This window comes from Lutjanus erythropterus, chromosome 9, assembly GCF_056507025.1.
Source record: "Lutjanus erythropterus isolate fLutEry1 chromosome 9, fLutEry1.hap2, whole genome shotgun sequence".
Lineage (NCBI taxonomy): Eukaryota > Metazoa > Chordata > Actinopteri > Lutjaniformes > Lutjanidae > Lutjanus > Lutjanus erythropterus.
In genome coordinates, this window is record NC_139325.1 from 15633655 (window position 1) to 15654229 (window position 20575).

The 20575-nt window shown below is 38.3% G+C and overlaps 1 protein-coding gene across 4 annotated transcripts in view; it reads left to right on the forward strand.

Moving 5' to 3' along the window:
- dnah5 (dynein, axonemal, heavy chain 5) overlaps window positions 1-20575 on the forward strand; it is a 119291-nt gene that overhangs the window by 49356 nt on the left and 49360 nt on the right. For all 4 annotated transcript variants that reach the window (XM_084726266.1, XM_084726267.1, XM_084726268.1 and 1 more), the window contains 13 exons: window positions 2509-2643; window positions 3000-3122; window positions 3379-3592; window positions 3884-4107; window positions 5700-5898; window positions 6016-6188; window positions 6568-6698; window positions 9384-9537; window positions 14578-14845; window positions 15633-15756; window positions 16001-16108; window positions 16995-17109; window positions 17833-18009. In XM_084726266.1, the coding sequence (XP_084582392.1) occupies window positions 2509-2643; window positions 3000-3122; window positions 3379-3592; window positions 3884-4107; window positions 5700-5898; window positions 6016-6188; window positions 6568-6698; window positions 9384-9537; window positions 14578-14845; window positions 15633-15756; window positions 16001-16108; window positions 16995-17109; window positions 17833-18009 (2145 nt within the window). The remainder of the gene's footprint in view (window positions 1-2508; window positions 2644-2999; window positions 3123-3378; window positions 3593-3883; window positions 4108-5699; window positions 5899-6015; window positions 6189-6567; window positions 6699-9383; window positions 9538-14577; window positions 14846-15632; window positions 15757-16000; window positions 16109-16994; window positions 17110-17832; window positions 18010-20575) is intronic.

The following is a 20575-nucleotide window of genomic DNA, read 5'->3' on the forward strand; positions in this document are numbered from 1 at the left end:
AGTCTGCTGTGCAAACCAAAGAATTTGGTGTCATGATCAAGAGAAGTTTATATCACATTGACACTTCTGTCTATGTTTGCATGCTCCCTTTCTCAAACACGTTCCGAGCACTTTGTCTCTATTGTGATTCTGCATCACAGTTAATTAGCCTGGTTTTCCAGCGGGGCATAAAAGGCTCAAAAACCCATCACTGATTATGTGCACAGCATTTCACTTGATGTTGCTCAGTCAGAATCTCCACAGAAGACTCTTGTGTCTAAAAGCTATATTGACAGGAAAGAGGCAGAGGAGAAAACAGCTAAAATAGCTGGGGTAGTGCAGGCAGGTTAACGAAGCCATTGTAGCCTCAGAGCAGATCATTTTTGAGGGGCGTAAGGCCAAACGGAGGGGCACGGCGTCCATGGTCATTAAAAATTTCAAAACAAATGTGTCACACATGATATGACATATGTTTTCACTGAAACATTGACTCATATTTCCAAGGGACACATCACCTAGAGTAAAAAGATGGTCTGAGCAGGAACATTTGGTATATACACATCCCATTTCATTGCTTCTTTCAGGCTTATGATAAGGGTTTTAGATAGGGTAGCACCCATTTAATCTCTTCTCTATTCAGTTTATCATGCTTCATTTACTCCTGTATACAACTGAGTACACTCACATGCACACGCTTCAGATCAATAGCATAGCAGGATGGCTGGATGCAGCACAGCTCTTCTAAAAGACCCGATTAAAAATACCGTGGTCGATACTCTACTTAAAAGCCCATCAAATGCTCCACAATGTGCTATTCATCATAACCCTGTTTGTGTAGCTGTGCGTATGCATGTGTGTTAGAGTCATTCAGATTCATAATTGCACAAGAGCAGCGTAGAGAGCTTATGTATGTTGGTGTGTTTGTAAAGAGGTGGTTTGTGTGAGGGTGAGGTTTCATTTAGGTCCACGTAGTTACTTGCAGAAAATTGCTGGCAGGGCACTGGGGAGTGCTGGGTTGAAACGTATGTGTGGTGAGAGAAAAAAAACACTGTGTGTGAGTTTAACATTATGATTAATGTTAGCAATGAAGCTAACTTAATGGTATATTAACAGAGGGTTGACTACACAGCTAACAAAAGGTTTACAGTGTGTGGGGTTAGAAAAGCACAACACTCACCAGTAGCATTCAGTGTCCAACCATTCTGCTGCCCCAAACAGGCTCTTCTGTTTGTTTCTGTCTGACATGCAAAGAACAAGCTTCTCCTCCATTTTCGTGGTTACAAGGGTGATGAGTCCTCATCTGCAGAATACTTTCCCGATTAATACAAATAAGTCAATTATTTGACTTTTAGTACCTCTTCATATTGTATTTTTTCAGCACAGTAATGCATTCATCGCACAATAAACACTGGTTTATCAATTGTTGCAGCTGGCAAAGCACATAAATACTTGTCAGTTTCTTCGCTCTGAAATCGGCGATTTTCACAATCAATTTTGTGTCTCTTTTGCCTTTAGAGAATCTAATTGTCAGCTTAGCTAATGTGAGCCCAGAGTGCAACATGAGGCTGACTGACTGAGCAAAGGTGTGAGCCAATCACAGCACACAGGTGCTTAAAACAGATATAAACAATACCATGTTAGTTCAGATCACACAGTCTATAGTGCAGATGTCTCAAAGTGGCTCAGAGATATGTACTCTAGCCTGATTTGCAGGCAGCCTCTTGCAGACCATAGAAAAATTCAAAAGGGTTGTACATGACCTGCTGGCCTGTTGTTGAATAGGTCTTTTATAGACAGCACCGTTGCACTTGTTAGCTCTTACTTATTTTCCTTGCTGAGATTTTAAATAAACACAAAGTGTATGTCATATACTAACACACTGTTTTAACAAAGGTGGATCATGAAAAAAACAAACAAAAAAATTGTCATATGGAATAATTAACAGTAATTACTAATCAGTGATCAATAACAAGTAACAAATTACTACTAATCATCTCATTATACTTAAGCAATTTTTTGGGTACTTGTGGTTTTATAAGTATTTCTTTAAGCCTTTAATTTTACTCTTTCTTAAGTGTGCATTACACTGGGCTATGTAATCTTCCTCACTACTTTTATAATTGTAATTTGCTACTGAGTAGACCAGCAATATGAATTACTATCCAAATCTATCATCTTCATCTTTAAAGCCAATTAGGCTATCCAATCACAAATAGACCAATGAAAACATGACGTACTAATGAGAGGAAAAAAACAAACAAACACTGCATTAGGCACAGGTTTGGAGAGGTGACCATGACCACTGAGCAGAGTAGCACAGGAGTTTGGAGTACTTTAGCTTTGGAGAAACATAAACCTCTTTCAGTTGAATGCCTGCTACTGATAATGTATTAAACATCAACAGTTAAATACTGATACTATACTCTGAGTAGTTTGAGAGTAGTAGTTGAGAAGAAAACTTTGTACTTTTACTTGAATATTTTACACAAGTTGTTTTACCTTGATAAAAACAGTTCTGCGTTTCCATAGGCTGTTTTGCTGATTGGGGAGCAGGGAACAGCTAAGACTGTTGTCATCAAGAGCTACATGTCGAAGTACGACCCTGAGACCCACATGGGCAAGAGTCTCAACTTTTCATCTGCCACCACACCACTCATGTTCCAGGTAAAGCAGAACCATCTGTTTCCCTACCTCTAAATCAGTTTAGGTGTTACAGCTTGCTGTCTCATTCTTTGCAGTTTAATCTGAAAATGGATGGCTCTGCATCTGTGTTAACTTCTCATGGATTATCATGAATTTGTGAAGTAATATTGATCCACGTCTGCTCTGATTAATCTTGTGTAGGCTGCAGCAAGAACCACTGTCTCTTCCCTGTACATGACTAAGCTGCACATTGATCAAGTTGTTGCTGTGGATTATGTCTGAGTGGAACATACAAGATCTGTCCTTTCTCTCTCTTTTGCTTCTTGCTGTTTTTTTCATCACCTTATGTGTTGTCTTACTTTTTTTTTCTCTTTTAGAGGACAGTGGAGAGCTATGTGGATAAGAGGATGGGGTCCACATATGGACCCCCTGCTGGGAAAAAAATGTCAATTTTCATAGATGATATCAACATGCCTGTCATCAATGAATGGGGAGATCAGGTTAAGGATCATTTTAACATCAATTAATTCAAATTTAAAAAGTATTTTTTTTCACTATCTATCTCAATTAATGATGCATTTCTAGTTGTGTCCTTTGTTCTGGAATCCCACAAAAGGTCATTTCATTTCCAGTTATTAATTTGTAAACTTTTAGATAAGAGTTGTGCACATTTCAGTAACCTAATTTAATGATGATTACATAGACTGATGAAGAATGCAAACATGAACTAATAACAAATAAATCCCTTCTTCATAGGTGACAAATGAGATTGTCAGGCAGCTGATGGAGCAAAATGGGTTCTTCAATCTGGAGAAACCAGGAGAGTTCACCAATATTGTGGACGTCCAGTTTCTGGCCGCTATGATCCATCCAGGAGGGGGCCGTAATGACATCCCACAGAGACTGAAAAGGCAGTTCTCCATCTTTAACTGTACGCTCCCCTCCAACGCCTCCATTGACAAGATATTTGGTGAGTAAAAATTTAATCATTACGAATGTATGTATTGAATCAAAACTTTGGATTAATAGTAATGGGAAAGTTCACCCCCAAATCAAAAATATATACTTTTTTTTAGGTGAATAATTGTGCTGTCTTATACCCTCTAGTATTTGTTGTGAGAGTAACAGTTTGATAAATGTTGACTTAAAGTTCAATTTAATAACATATACAGCTTATATTGTGTCTCAGGCTGATATGCTGATAAAAAAAATCTTTACACCTTCAGTTAACAACTGCCTGACTATCAACTTGATTGTATAGGTGTGATTGGTGTGGGCCACTTCTCTGCACGTCGTGGTTTCACCATTGAGGTCCGGAGCACCATTCCCCACTTGGTGTCTCTGACCCGCCGTCTTTGGCAGTTGACCAAAGTGAAGATGCTTCCAACTCCAGCCAAGTTCCACTACATCTTCAACCTGAGGGATCTGTCCAGGATCTGGCAGGGCATGCTCAATACCACCGCTGAGGTGGTCAGCTCTGTCCAGGTGAGAGGATTTAAGTGTGCAGTTAATTTACAGGGTTTTTAATGATAACCTGATTTCTAAAATGTTACGTAATTAAGAAAGATGGCTAAGATGACTAGATTTTTATGCCTTCACACCAACAATGGCCATGGCTGAAGGCTTTATGTCCTTCAATCCTTCTTCTTCAAACTTGGCAAACATGTCCACTTGGACTCAAGGATGACCTGATTCAATTTTGGTCATCAGTTCAAGTGGTCAATGTGACCTCGTGTCCATTCCATTCCAGTAAATGCAATATCTCAGGAATGCTTGGAGGGGATATCATAACATCTGGCACAAATGTAACTTTGACTCAAGGATTAACTGAGTAGATTTTGGAGGTCAAAGGTCACTATGACCTCACAAAACATTTTTGTCCACAATTCAAGAATTCATATGCAAATTCTGAAAAAATTTCACAATTGTCAAATAAGATAAAATTATGAGAGGATAGCATTTTATATCCAAAAGGACAAAGGTCAACTTCACTGTGACATCAGAATATTCTGAAAAAAAAAAAAATGCTTAAAGCTCTTTGTCAGTCCTCTGTCTCTAAGTGAAGACAGCATATGGCATATGGTGAGGCAGTAATTCTATTTACTGGTTTCTTAAACCATGTACCATTTATACAAAAATGAATGTATATGACAAAGAATGCAAGAAAAAAAAAAAACACTTTTATCCACAGGGGCCCAACATCAACACAACATGAAAATTCCCTGGAGCCACTTTAACATAAGTCAACCTTAGTTCAAATGCCTACTACAGCATTTGTGTTTTACAGTAACCAGATTACTGCAGTGTTTTAGCATAATTCCTCACTGTAGTCAGATAATGGAGTGAAGGAACATGAAGAGTCATGTAGTGTAGCTTGGTGCAGGGTGATGTATAATTGACTAGAGTAGTGTAGAGACTCTGACAGTGAATGAGCAAAACCCATTCTTATATTGTAGAGCTGCTGTATGACTACATGATACATTAAGATATATGTACAGTACTGGAGAGAGACAGAAATGTTTGTTGGCAGGGATAAATAGAAAATTCTGGCATTGCAAGCTCAATTCTGGCTGAGGTGGCCAACTCCCTGTTGGTTTGTGGCCTCACTGAATAATTGAATACAATGAAATATATCTTCTACCTCGGGTTGCCTGGAGTCTCTGCAAACATGCTCAACATCCCTGCTGAGGCTGCCACCTCAACTCGGAAAAGACTACACCAGAAGAGACTAGAATAAACTGAAGCACTCAAACAAAATACAGTAGTATAGACTATGTATGAACCTAACTTTCCCAGAGTTATATTTCACAATGAGGTTGCTGTATGTGCAGAATTCGACCAATCAATGCATCTAATCAATGACTGGCTTAATGGATTTCAGTGTAAGCAAAAGATCTAGTGTGTCTCTGCTCATGTAAATCTTTTTTACTTAGTCATCAAACTCAATACAATGATTCCATTAAGTAATAAAACTGTTCTTCCCAGTCAGTGCTATTTGTCATACTGGCTGTGTTCTCTGTATCTTGCTGTTCTGCTGACTCATGACTCTTAATTAAAAGAAAATGTTAATTTTGCAGGTCCTGCTGGCATTGTGGAAGCATGAGTGCAAACGTGTGATAGCTGACAGATTTACCATGCCCGAGGATGTGGAGTGGTTTGACCAGGCTTTGGCAACGCTGGTAGAGGAGGAGCTTAGCGAGGAGCACAAGAACATTGTGGACTATGGACAAGACAGATACTTTGTGGACTTTCTACGAGATGCACCTGAGGCTACAGGTACCGACCGATCACAAAAACGCAGCACTGGAACATTTTAATGTACTATCTTTAAAACCTATGGTAATTAGGTTTTCTATTTTGATCCTTTTAATATAAAATGTTCTTTACTCACAGGGGAAGAGCCAGAAGATTCAGACTTTGATTTGCCCAAGGTGTACGAGCCGACAGAATCATTTGAGAGCTTAAAAGACCGCCTGAACATGTTCCTGAGCCATTACAATGAGAGCATCAGGGGTACTGGCATGGACATGGTCTTCTTTCAGGATGCTATGACACATCTGGTCAAGGTAATCCAGATGTTTTTTTAATCTCACAGAATAGAGCAAAAAGTGTAAGCGCATATTTGAAAGACAGAGCCTGAAGATTCCTGCATCATGTCTCAAGGCTCTGCGCAATTGAATGCCCTCAGCTACACTCAGACAGCCTTCTAGCCCAAAAATATTCTGCCACTTTTGCTTTAGTACATCTTAATTTGTGGAGCTTTGAAAAATGCTTGCATGCTCGCTCACATGGACTTGCAGTCACACAAAATCCCACTCCCACTCTGCTTCCCGTACCTGTTTATTTTTTCTCCTTTTCTCACTCACAACTTGTCACATCTATATACACAATCCCTTTATTAATCCTATTTTTGTGTGTGTGTGTGTTTGCTTTTTCTTTGTGTAGGTGTCCAGGATAATCCGGACACCTGGAGGTAATGCTTTGCTGGTGGGTGTTGGGGGTTCAGGCAAACAGAGCCTGACCAGACTGGCCTCATTCATAGCTGGATATAAGATCTTCCAGATCACTCTCACACGGTAATCCTCACATACAACACACACACACACACACAAACACACACACACACACACAAACACACACAAACACACACACACACACACACACACACACACACACACACACACACACACACACACACACACACCCCATCAATTTTCTGTTCATATTATGCTGTTACACTGAGAGCCAGCTATGCTGCAAACACAACATTGTTCCCTTTTGACTCTGAATATTTTTTGTTAATTAAGTTTAGCAAAAATTCTGCCACTCCTGGTCTCTTTGCAAATATTTGCTCACCAGAGAAGAAACTAAATTGGGACAAATCCACCCTTTAGAAAGAGTATGGTTACTTTGATTTCATAAGTACAGAGTAGAAATGCATGATAATGGATTTTTGTATGTTTTGTATTAAATGTATACATTTACTGGACAAAATAAGAAAACTACTGCTGACGGGTTTTTTCACTAGTGCCTGTTTCTTTTTGCTCTTCACAAATTCATCATAATGACTGGGGTGGTGTCTCTAAAAATGGGAGATTAAATTTGTAGTCTTGAAGGAATGTAATTTGGCTCCTCCTTGCACGACCAATGCTAAGAAATGATTGCAAATCACGACTTTGCTATACATTTCGGACACTTCAAAAAACCTTCTCACCATTGACATACCCACTTTGCATGTACATAATTAAAGCATCATCTTTTCAGCCTGCCGAATCGGCAGAAATGTTACTTTTTGGCCAGTACTGTTATTTTATTTTAAAGCCTTTATCTGTGATACCGATGACATGCTATCACTTTGCATCATGTGCATCACTTTTCAAGAGTATGAATATTTGAATAAGATTCATCATTTATCTTTCAGGATTTACAACCAGAATTATTTGCTGGACAGGATATGTTCTGAAAGACATATATATTCATATTTATTGTATGAAGTATTTTTGCAGCTCTGGCCCCTTTTCTTCTCTGTGAAACAATATCACTGTCTCCTGTGAGACTCTTTTTAGTGCAGTTGATTCATCAGAACTTTTTCAACTGTGTCATTTTTCTCTGCCTGTTCCGTCCAGCACTTTGTCTGCCTCATTGTTCTGTGTCTCACTCTGGCCTTTCTCTCGCTTGACCAACCTGTCAAATATTTTTCTCCCTCAGTCCCCATGTGCATTTGTTGCTGTACTGTTTCCCCGCTGCTATTTTTCTAACAGATTTTACTGTTTGGTGTTAATATGAACAGGGCTGGGCAGTAATATATTACTGTAATATTATTACTTTGGCCATGAATATGTAGTATAGGAGATTAATAATAAAGTAACAATAATACAGTTACTAATCCAAGTAACTCTGAGCTACTGAGTTACTTTTCGATTTCTGTAGGCTATTACGACTATCTGTTTGTGTAGCAGGTCAGGAAAGGTCACTTCAGCTGCTAGCACAAAAGCTGAATGAAGGATGGAGGATGAGGGAAAGAAAGAGAGGCATACTTTCACTGGTGGAAGTATTGTCATTACTGTTTGTTTGGCTACTTTGTTGTCCACCGTTGCCAACATCTGGACCACTGAAAACAAAAGCTTTTTGGGTATTAATAGTTCACTGGATCAGTTGATCAACTTTGGAGCACACAAGACCACCGACAAAGTACAAAAGAAATATAGTAATATAACAAGTAATGTAACTACTTACTTTTTATACCAAGTAATATGTAAAGTAATATTATTACACTGAAAGGAGGAACAAGTAAAAAGTAGCTCTTTACACTTACTGAGTAACTTGCCCAACACTGGATATGAATGAGCCTTGTGTTTTCCCTGGAGAAAACATGCACCCTAATTTTTCATTTTCTCTGTTTTATCTTCTCTTCCCACACATACAGACAGCTGCCTTTCACATCCACCACAGTTTCTTTCTCATGCAGACCTAGTTCAGCTCTCATTCTCTGCAACCTCAACTTTCTGATTGCTTTTATGTAATATGTTTTAATGCATTCAGTTTCACACCAATGTTTTTATCTGATTAATTCCACCCATTAATCTTCCACTTTCACACTCTTGCTTATTTTTTGTCTCCCTGCCATAATTCATTCAAGTTCGCACACAAACACACAAAAACAGATGGAGGTACGTTCAACAACTAGGACACTGCTTGCTTGTTTAACACCTTTCAAGCCAGAAATCTATTAAGTCTGCTCGCACTTTTTTTTTTTTACCACTTCAACTAATAAAAGCACCTGAAACTTGAAAATCAAAATGACACCTCTCAATGTTTGCACACACACACACACACACATACACTGCTTTGTTGTATGGCTGTGGGTAATTCAGTTTGTCATTGCAACACACTACACAGTATATTCAAGGCCAGCTTGGCAGATTGATCTTAAAAATAAAGTAATCATAAAAGATTCAGAGATGTATTGTGTAATTATCTTTGTTGCCATATTGGTATGAAGCAACATACTGTGTATTTTAGCAATGCACTGAGCTTGACCTACTACAGGAATGCTACTGCTGTCAGAAAAAAAATAAGTGATGTGCAGTCACATGGTCCCCTGGGTCCAAACAGTGCATCTAACTCAAACAGCATCATTCACAAAGTCAAATATATTCAGTTATACAGTGTATGCTCACTAACACACACAGCGATTTCCTTTTTATCTGTCTGTCAGTTTTATATAAAATATTTATTGTATGTATTCTGTTCTTTGCCAGCTCATACAACACAGCCAACCTGATGGATGACCTGAAGGGTTTGTACAGAACAGCTGGCCAACATGGCAAAGGCGTCAGTTTCATCTTTACTGACAATGAAATCAAAGACGAGTCCTTCCTCGAGTACATGAACAACGTCCTGTCATCCGGAGAGGTCAGCAGCACACATATAGAAAAAAGACACTAAAACACACATGCATCATTATTGTAATATAAATTTGTAATATCAAACTTTACTTAATGTGAACTTGTTGAAACTGAATTTAATTTAAGAAGATATTTAAAAGCAGCTGATATTGCTGGCCTGAATTCAATTACTCAAGGGCTCTCACAGCAAAAGGTCCCGCTTGATTCGGTAGGAGAACTTACAGTGGCTGCGAAACTTGTTAGCAAGAACAAAGCAGTGAATCAGAGGAATAAAAAGTTATTTTCTGACTGTTTCACAGCAGTTAACTTAGATGTCACTGTGTTCTCGGTGTGTGTGTGTGTGTGTGTGTGCATGTGTGTGTCTCTCCCAGCAGCTCTCACAGAAGCAGATACAGACACCACCACACACTATGTTGTAATAAGTGTTACTTGAAAGTGATTATTTTATTTTTATTAGTCTATACATTGTTTTTTTCCTACATAGTTTGTTTTTAAATGTCAGCACTCAAATAAATAAATTAAATTAAATTCATTTCAAGACTGCAAGACAAGGGGCAAAGGTATCTGCAAAATGTATCTACAAAACTAAAACAGCATGCAAGTGCATATCAGACTGTTTGAAGGTGAGGCAGTCTATTGTACAGTACATGCATTTTTTTTTTTTTTATAAATTTGGTATTAAATATCTTTGATTAGCAAAATGTTCTGCAGCTGGAGACAAGGAGAAGATTGAGTAACCCCCACTATCTTAACTGTTTAATCCAGAGGTCATGTATACGTAGCACATGTTGACCCAACAGGTCAGTCAGCTTAGGGTCTGACTGACTTACTGAATAACTGCTACTATGCCCTTTTTTAAGTGGACCATAAAACAATGTGGCTTCAGAATTCAGAGTGAGATAAACCCCAGAACTGGATGATGAAAGGATGGTGTAACTATTATTGTTAATGATAACAGCAGGCCCAGCTGGAAACTTGGGATAAGCAAAGAGAGGGCAACTACAGAGTAAATGAACCATTTCTCTGCTCTGATCTCACACATTGCTACAGCAGTGTTGGAATTACACCATGGCAGCCCATTTTTTCTAGGTCGGACAGAGGGTACTGTTCACATGGCATGTATAAATGCACCCACCAATGTGCAAGAATATATTTTAAGTACATACAGAGGAATATTTAGCCTGGGACAAAAAAGAAAAGGAAAATTCTTTTCTTTAAATTGCTTAATTCTCCTCCAAGATAGGTTTGTACCATTTATTGAATGTGCCCCTATGCATGAATTGCCACAGCAGGAATAGACAGCATTGTGACACAAATGATCAGAAATTGTTATGCGCAAATAAACACAGACATTAACAAGTGCTTTGCTATTAGCTTATTATTTATTTCAGAAAGCCAGATACACAGAAAAATGTCAGTGTAAATAGAAGAACAGTCAGTGGTCCCAGTATTTTAGAGCTTTCTCTAAATTTCTCAGATGAGGCTTTATGTGGTGATCATACCTCTTTCAGGTGAGCCGAGCGCCTCATAGCTCCCCTCTATTCCAAATACAATGAAATACCATTCTCAGAATAATATACTTGCACTAACATTTCCCGTTGCTTGGTGTATGCATGCAATGGGAAGCATATTTTCCCATTTATCCATTTATTTTTATTTTTCAGCCTTGCTCGCCAGTGTAAACTTGAGATGTGTAGAGTGGATGGCAGCTTTGTTCTTTGGCAAAATACAATTATAAGAATGGATAAAATTAATCTATCTTTTCTGTTTCTTCTTTTGCAGTAAGATGTTCTTTCTGATTTCAGTGAATGCTCTGGCACATCTGTGTTTTTGCAACACAACACTTTATCATGAGGAAAGCTTACTTTGGATATGCAAAGCTGCTGCACTGACTCAGATACTTACACTGACATCCTCTAGTTTGTCCAGCACAAAAGCTTCAATTATACTTTTTGTTGCGCTGCTGAAACTGACAGCTGGCGGTTTGCCCAGGAATGAAATAAACATTTCATGACCATGATACCAAAACTGCGACAGCACAGACCTGGAAAAGAGAAGACCATGTTGGTTATATGAGCAGTGCAGTTGCAATTGAATCAAATTAAAAAGCAAGTTGCATTTTCCCTGTCAATACGATTGCATTTCACAATTTTTTTCTCATCGATTCTGATGTCAAGAATTAAAGCTATAACTGACAGACCAGACAGATATAGCGATTGTCTTCTTTCCTGTATTGCTCTGTAATAGCAGCAGGTAGCAGCATGTAGTCATGAAGTCAAGTGCCACGGTTTACACATTTCCCCAGCTGAAGTCTCAGAATGCAGAATCCATTTCTTTGGATCCAGTGGTTGTAGTGTAACTGGGGCAACTAAAGCACTTTTTCTCCTCTCTCTAACTTACTATCCTCTTTACTTTCCTCACCTTCCTCCCATTGTTTTACTTGTACACCTTTGCCAGCTTCTTTCTTCACACTTCACTCCTTTTTGTGCTGCCCCTCCCTGTCCCCACTCATTCTTTTCCTTCTCCACTTAATATCTGGTTTTCCTCCTGTTCAGTCCTGCAATTTTCCTCTATTGTCATCTTTTTGCCTTCCTCCTCCTCCATTCGCACACCCCTAGTCCTACCCTTCATTGTTTTCCACTTTGTCTCCTCACCCTTCCTCTTTCTCCTGGTTATTCATGTGCCTCTAAGCCCCTTCTGCCTCATCCATATTTCCTTTACACCTCGTCTTCAGATAATCCTTTCTTCTCCTTGCCAGCACTGCCATTCTATTCATCTCCTGCTTCTGCCTTCGTTTTCTTCAGTGTCTTTACCTCTTTTTTTCTCCTTCTTCCTCCTGTCTTGATTCATTTTTAAGGACAGTCCTTCAAAAAAAACACAGCAATGACCTTATAGCCAGAGATGCCATCACTATAACAGGATGGAAATAAACAAGATGGAAAGGTTGAAAGTACTGAGCAGTGCAAGATCATTCAGAAAACTCCGCCTGGTAAAAACTGATAGGACAGAGTGAACTAATTATTATTTTATGCACACCTAATGTCAAGCTATTTAAATTATATACAGTTTCTCGCCTCCGGTTACTTCTCCATCAGGCTGCTACTCCTGCTGCTTGCTCTGTGCTGACATAGGAGTCTTGCTGCTTTTAACCAGCCTTTTCCCTGCTCCCACTGCTTGAATGTTTATGTTCTGTGGGGGCAACAAGCTGTGAAAACAGGGCCCCATTTTATAACAGCATCTTAATGCAAAGCAGAAGCAAAGGGCATCGTAATAAATTTAACATCTGCAGGAGTAATGATGAAATCTATTTTTTTAAAGGAAATCTTTACCGCTGTGCCCCAGAAAAGGCCCTATGTTGTTCTCCCATTGGTTGATTTACACATCACCATCCTTCTCTTAATCTGTGCCATTATCTCGACTTCAATGATGTGCAGCATAGCTATCACAGTGATGACTTGCCAGCACTCTAATGGACAGACATGTGTGAACACTTTGTTGAGAACACACATGCTTTTTTCCCTACTTTTTCAGCATACCCTTGAATTAAGTAGACGAGATGAGTTTTGCTCCTGTTTCATTCAGTAATACATGACTCTTTTCCTTAGTTTTCTTTACTTCCTTACTATTTCTCCTCTGTGTGCAAGTCAAGAAGTGACTGCTGAATATGAGACTACTTCATTTGTGTTTTGAGCAGCAAAACAAATTGATTGAAGCAGTGAACTACAATAATTTTGCTTTCCTATTAGTGGTGTTACAATTTCAATTCTAATTAATCAAAAGCAGGATCGTCAATTTTCCTGATACTGTGTTTTCTCTCCAACCCTGCCTACTTCGCCTACTTGTGCTATCTGCTACCTGAAGACGTCACAGCGTAGCTTACCAGTAGCCTGCAGCACAGCTTTTCTATTTAAAGAAGAATTTGAAAATGTAAATGATAGTTGTTGGGGTGTTGTGGGTTGAAAAAACGTGACGTTACTGTAAAATGGGAAGTCAAATCAAATTGTGGCTTTGGAGATTGTGACTTTCCTAGTTCCTCGGTGTGGTGAGTCAATTTGCAATTTCATTAACTTATTTAGTATTTTTTATTTACAATGGTCCTCAAACAAGAAAAATCTTACTTTTCCTTCACCTCTGAAGTTTTGCCCTATTTACCATCATTTTCCCTTCTTCTTTACATCCTCTTATTTACGTATTTCCTCATCTTTTCTTCTGCTATGCTCTTCCTTTTCCTTCTGCTCCTCCTCTGCCTTATCACGACACCATCTCTATCTTACATCTCTTCCACCTGCTCCTATCCCTTCATTTCCTAAATAACAATTTATGGAGCAGCTGCTCTACCAGGGGGGGTAAATAGAAGTGGGAACTGGGGAGGAGTTTGTGTCTGGGTGTTGTTTGCGTGCAGGTGAGAGGTTTGTGTGTGTGAAGTGTTGGGACTGTGTGTGAGAGATGGTGACAAAGCTGGGAAATGAATAAAGGATGAGAGAGCTGTTGATGCGAGCTTGTTGTTTATGTGAATGTAACCCAGCAGATGTTACAGACATGTTGCTTTTAACTACAACACCTCATGCTCCCCCCAAGACTTTTTCCTGCCCTTCCTCATCTCCATTAATTGTATTCTCTCTCAATAAGGGATTTAGTGAATAGGAGCAAAAAGCAATGTGGAAGGATGCAGTATCACAATCCCCTTTAGTCAAACCTGAACAAAGTGGGTGTGAATGAAGATAAAGATTTTCAGGGTACAGAACAAAAGCTGTAGCTCATACTACAGCAGCATATTCCTGCTATGACAGAAGATGATACATTTTTTTTCATGTGGTACGAATATTTTCATGTTTTGAGAAGTTTCATGTTATGATGTAATAACTTACTATCACTTGAAAGGGTTTTAATGTTATAATCTGATAACTTATATTGTTTCTTCTGTGTTCTCTTAATCAACAGTCTGACTAACAAACTGAAAACAGATGATAGTAGCTGAGATGACAAAGATGGTCCGATGATTTAATTTGACATTGATTTATGTGTATTTGTGTGTTTCTAACTTCAGGTGTCCAACTTATTTGCTCGTGATGAGATTGACGAGATCCTCAGTGATCTCATCCCTGTTATGAAGCGAGAGTTTCCCAGGCGACCACCGACCAATGAAAACCTGTATGAATACTTCATGTCCCGCGTTCGACATAATCTCCACGTCGTTCTGTGCTTCTCACCTGTTGGGGAAAAGTTCCGCAACAGAGCATTAAAGTTCCCAGCATTGATATCTGGTTGCACCATGGACTGGTTCAGACGGTGGCCCAAAGATGCTCTTGTTGCAGGTACATTTACATATTGATATGATCTGACAGTGGCATGTTTGTTTCCAAATATGTATATGTATGCCATTCTCCATTTACAGTGGCTGCTGTTAGTATTGCCAGTGCTGTAAAATCAGAATAAACAGGGATATTTCAATGCTCATTTATCACTGAGTCATCTTGTTAATAACGTGTCACTTGTGCTTTCTAGTTACTGAAAGTCAGAACAAAATTAAAACTTCTCAAATTATCTTTGCTAGATGAGGAAATGTCTCAGAGTGTTGTTTAGAGATGCCTTCAGACATACTATAGATTGTAATTAGCTATATGTATTTTTTAAAATTTCATATATATAATGAGTCTTAATATTTAAATTTTAAATATGCACAGTTCATTTTGTCCTGAAAAACAATCTCTTACAGTACATTTATTGTCAGCATGTCTGTTTGCTTTTAGAAAACAAACTGTAAAAGAATCAATATTTTCCAATTATTGTGCTCTGCTCTTTGCTTCTGTTGCTTAATGTCCACATTGTCAAATCAGTCAGAAGAATGACGCAGAACACAGATATTGCAGTAACACATATAACCAATAATCCATAATGTCTCATGTAATTACGTGGTCATTCCTTCTTGGAAAATAATCAATTTGAATTTCTTACAGCATGTCAGCTTATTGAGCAGTAAAGAAGCTTAAATAGATTTTGTGTTTGGGTTGTGTAACCAATTTCTTCTCTCCCCTCTATGTATTTTTCCCCACTTAATTCTGCTGTTTCTCATTCTTCCTCCTCCATCTTTCTGTCCTTCAGTTTCAGAGCACTTCTTGTCAGTCTATGACATCGACTGCTCACCCCAGGTTAAAAGTGAAGTAGTCCAGTGCATGGGTTCCTTTCAGGATGGCGTGGCAGAGAAGTGTGTGGACTACTTCCAGAGGTGCAGTATTTTATTTTGCCGACTGCCTCTCTGTGTCAGCAATATGCCCTTGAGCAAAATCAACATATTATTCTAGTTATGTTAGACAGTGTGAGAAATATTTGTGGTCAGTGGCCTATAACCACTTAGCCTCCAGTGTGTTTCTTTAAATATAGCAGAAATTCTAGGCCCATATGGAAAAGTTTAAGGTTAAAATATTATACAAATAATGAAATGATCCTGATGTCATCTAATTTGAATTCAGATACCGACGGTCCACTCACGTCACACCCAAGTCCTACCTGTCCTTCATTCAAGGCTACAAGACTATCTATAAGGAGAAGAGGTCTGAAGTCCAGACCCTGGCCAACAGGTAAACACATGTTAGGGATTAGATAAAATATTTGATATAGGTGTACTTACAGTGCTAGGATTTTATAACCTTTGTAAGATGGCTTTAATTCCATTTTAGAGCCAATAACTGAACTACTGAATATACAGCATATTGTCTACAACTTATGATTACTTAGGGTTGGTTTAAAACTTGTTTTCTAAATGATACTAGGTTAATAAATTTGCTGAATCTTAAATCTGTTGTTTAGTCTTTATTTTACCTTGAGTGGCTACTCATTAGTAATGAATTAATAAATAGGTGTGATTAGTGCATTTCCTGAAGAATAATAGCCCTTTTCACAGGTATACTCTTGAAAGAACTGTGTCACAGATTGAACCCTTTCTTAGTCAATAGTTATCGACTGCCTAATGTCGCCAACACTGATGGATGCTCAGGATGAATCCTAATAAAGTAAGCTGTCATCCAAGAGCCCAGTCCTGAACCATCATTTTGTGAAAATACAACATAAAAAGACATCACACATCTTGGAGCGTAACATTTCTGTGCTCCTTTTTTTCTTGATTTTGAGCCATGTCTGCTTATCAGTCCCCAGGCCTCCAAAGAGTTATTGGCGCCTGTTGAAGGACATTTCGAATTTTGATCAGACACATGGTACAAGGATGAAAAGCTGTTTTGCTGTTAAATAATGTGCAAGCAGTTCACCACCTGGCACCTAGTGGACTACAAATGATGTCAGTGCCATGTCATTCATCTTGATATAGATGTAGATATTTACAACAAACAGGGCCCCAGGTGTAGATGTGCAGATGCCTTTCAATAGGCTACCACACAAGAGCAAGGTGCACACCGTATGCTGGAATTGCATTTGGTTTCACTGCTTGTGTTTAATAAATCTCTCGTTTAGGATGAATACTGGTCTCCAGAAGCTGAAGGAGGCATCAGAGTCTGTAGCAGCACTCAGCAAAGAGCTGGAGGTGAAAGAGAAGGAGCTACAGGTTGCCAATGACAAGGCTGATATGGTAGGTTTCAGGCAGGAGAGTTTTTTTTCTCTGTGTCTTTAGGATCAGAAAGTGTCTGTAAAGATACGTACTCTATGCTTTACAGTATTTTGCTTTTTCATTTGTATGACCTTTCAAATTGAACAAATCAACTTGATATTTTGGATTGAAACAGCAGCCTGTATGTGTGTTTTAGTGTGTTTGTGTATGTGCAGGTACATATGGATATGGATGAATAGCAGTGAAATTAATGGTGCTAACAAAGTAAATGTGAAGTTTATTTATTTATTTGCATTTGTGATTTGTTCAGGGTTCTTACAAAGTCTTCAAAGTTTTGAAATTGCTCAATTGTAACCCTTATTTTTTCAAGTTTAGGAATATATTTAGTGTCAAAAATCTTTTAATATTTTAAATGAAATGATTTCTTCATCATATTTGTTTGTGTCCTGGAATGGAAATTAGCGAGTATTGAATAATCATAATAAAAACATACAATCAAAGTTAAAACAAACAACTGGTAAAATCAGAAAAGAGACAATATACACTGATTGCTGTGAGTGTAAATGAAATCCTAATAATTTATCATTCATGATTGCATTTAGATGGAATGATAAAAGCTTTTAGAGTATGAAAAGTTTTGGTTTAGATATATAAAAAAACAAAACAAAACAAAAAAAAAAACCAAGATAACATTTGAGATTGCACTGACTCATGGCCATGTTCACTTTTTGTGCTCACACCCAGGTGTTGAAAGAGGTGACAGTAAAAGCTCAAGCAGCAGAGCGAGTGAAGGTGGAGGTGCAGAAGGTGAAGGACAAGGCCCAGGCTATTGTAGACAGCATCTCAGCTGACAAGGCCATCGCTGAGGAGAAACTTGAAGCTGCCCGGCCAGCTCTTCAAGAGGCAGAGGCCGCGCTGCAGGTATGAAACAGAAATGTTGAAAATATGGTCCCCCGGTGGACAGATCTGAGTCCAAACTTGTTTTGTAAATAAAGCCATTAATCCAAGAAGGATGAACCCACAGAAAGTATTTCAGACAGTTTTATATTGATTGCTGTAACTCTCTATACTTTGGTTCAGCTAAACTTTATGTTACCTTCAGCTGGTCCACAATGCTGCTATTAACTACTGGTTGCTTTTTCTATTAAGCAAAGTTATATGGTGACAGGTGACAGAGAGTTATAAGTCGCTGCATCAAGAGGGCTCTCTGTCCTTATAAACGATTTTCCCAGTCCATTGATATCTTTAAAATATACATGCTGGTGAGAGTTTGACTTTGGATGAATGGTCTGATTTTCTGCTTCATATATTTTTATCTCTGTCCCTCACAATAATGTATAACACTTTGGATCAGCTTTGATTCAAGTTGACTTGGCAGAGGCAAGATTTCAGGTCCAGAAGATTTTTGGTTGTAGTATATGATGTGGTCTGCTCAAAATACATATGCGTCAAATATGGAAAGACTTGTCAGTGTGGGAAGGATGATTTGAATACTAACACTGGATCTAAAATAATTGGGATATATGAACTTCATTTATTGAAACAAATACAGATTTTTATTAGTGCATGCTCTTTAATGACACATATGTGCTGAATCACTGAGAAAGTTCATGTCTTTTTGAATTTTTATTTTATTTAAAATATATTAACCATACACAGAATAGATGAATTCCTACAAACAGAATGAATATAGAATTTTTATGGTTGTATTTTCATGTTCCTCTTCTACTGACAATTTCTTTCAAGCTTGCTGTATCACACAGTGCTGCTCCTCATGACATCCCCTGCAGTAGCCTGTATACCTTTTGTCCAAGCATGAGTTTGCCCAAAAGATAGCCTGAGGCTTAAGAATTGTCAGTAAACTGTGCGTTGGTGCAGTTTATTGTGCTCTTTTGTGTGGCATAATATCTCCCACACCAATATTTTTCTTGCTCCCTCACTTTGTGCTGCCTCAGGGTGCCACTTATAGCACTTTGTGACGTGCTGTGTGTAGCAGCATGCAGGTTTTGCCTACAGCCTTCTCACCGTGTTTCGTCTAAAGTTAGAGCATGGTGCTCTGGAGCCTTGAGCTGCATTGTAATTAAAGCTGTTCTCCTGGGTAGAGAGTTGCATACAGATCTCCTATGGCAGGTCCCTGATTAGAAATTTTCATCTCACTGCTGTGGATGAAAATTTTATATTTCCAAAAAGAAGCCCTTGGGCAGTCCATCTGGACTGATGATCATATGTTTTGATCGGGGTTTTTTTAAAAGGTCTAGCATGTACCATTTATGGGGATTTATGGTAGAATATGGCAGAGATGAAATATAATATGTATGTATATATGTAATAAGTATGCTTTCATTAGTGTATGATCACCTGTCAATAAGAATTGCAGTGTTTCATTACAATGAGCCATTTATATCTACAGAGGGTGTGGGTCCTTTGGCATTTTATGCAAGTTTCGCAGCCACTGTAGGTGCTCCTACATCTTGTGTCACCCTCCCCTTCCAAGTATGTAGGAAAACCTACAGTGGCCATCTGAACTTGAATTTAACTCAAAGACTTCCACTTACCTTAGCCTGTCTGTTTTATCACAGTAGTCCCCAACCTTCTATCTAATGTACCCCAACAATACCACTCCTTACATATTAACCAGAACATTAACACTGTTAGTTATATAGTTAGTTGATCTCGCATTTGTAATAGTACCACAGAAGAAGCTGAATATTTCAACCACTTACCCATTATTTTAGCTATTTCAACTATTTGTCCATCCATACTCCTGTTTCAACCATTTATACATTACCATTAGCAAACTAAGTTAACATGTTTCAACTTCTTTGCAAGCTTGTTAACTAACTTCATTTGCAACACATGGTTAGCTGCCTCAATATGTTGATATACAGGGTGTCCATAAGTCTCTTTACAATTTAACAAATTTATTACAAAAGAAAATGAATTGACAAATCTGTGGAAATTATTACAAAATGAAAAGTAGATACTGATGTTTTTTTTGCCTCATTTAATACACCTCTATATGCGCACCATTAGTTGCATGAAGCACATGATGACGGTACTCGATTTCTCGCCATGTTCGCTGTAGCACAGCCTCATCAATGGTGGCAATGGCATCAGTGATCTTTTGCTTCATGTGTGAAGCATGAATGTGATTAAAAACTTTGATAACCACTGAGTACATAGAACAAATCTGATTAACATATCTCATCAATTGCTTTTATAATAATTTTTTAAAATTGTAAAGAGACTTTGTGGACACCCTGTATATTTTATTTTTTTAATCAATCCATATTTTCTATTTTCCCCTAAGGTACATGTACCCCTGGTTGGGAATCACTGTCCTTTTGGATTTAGGATGAATATGGTGCCTTTTGGATTGCTGTCAATCAGTGTCTTTATTTATTGATTGTACGAAGATGGTATTAGGTTTAAACATTGTAGATCCAGTTTTGACTTGTCTAAAGGGCCGTGTAAAATACATCACGAG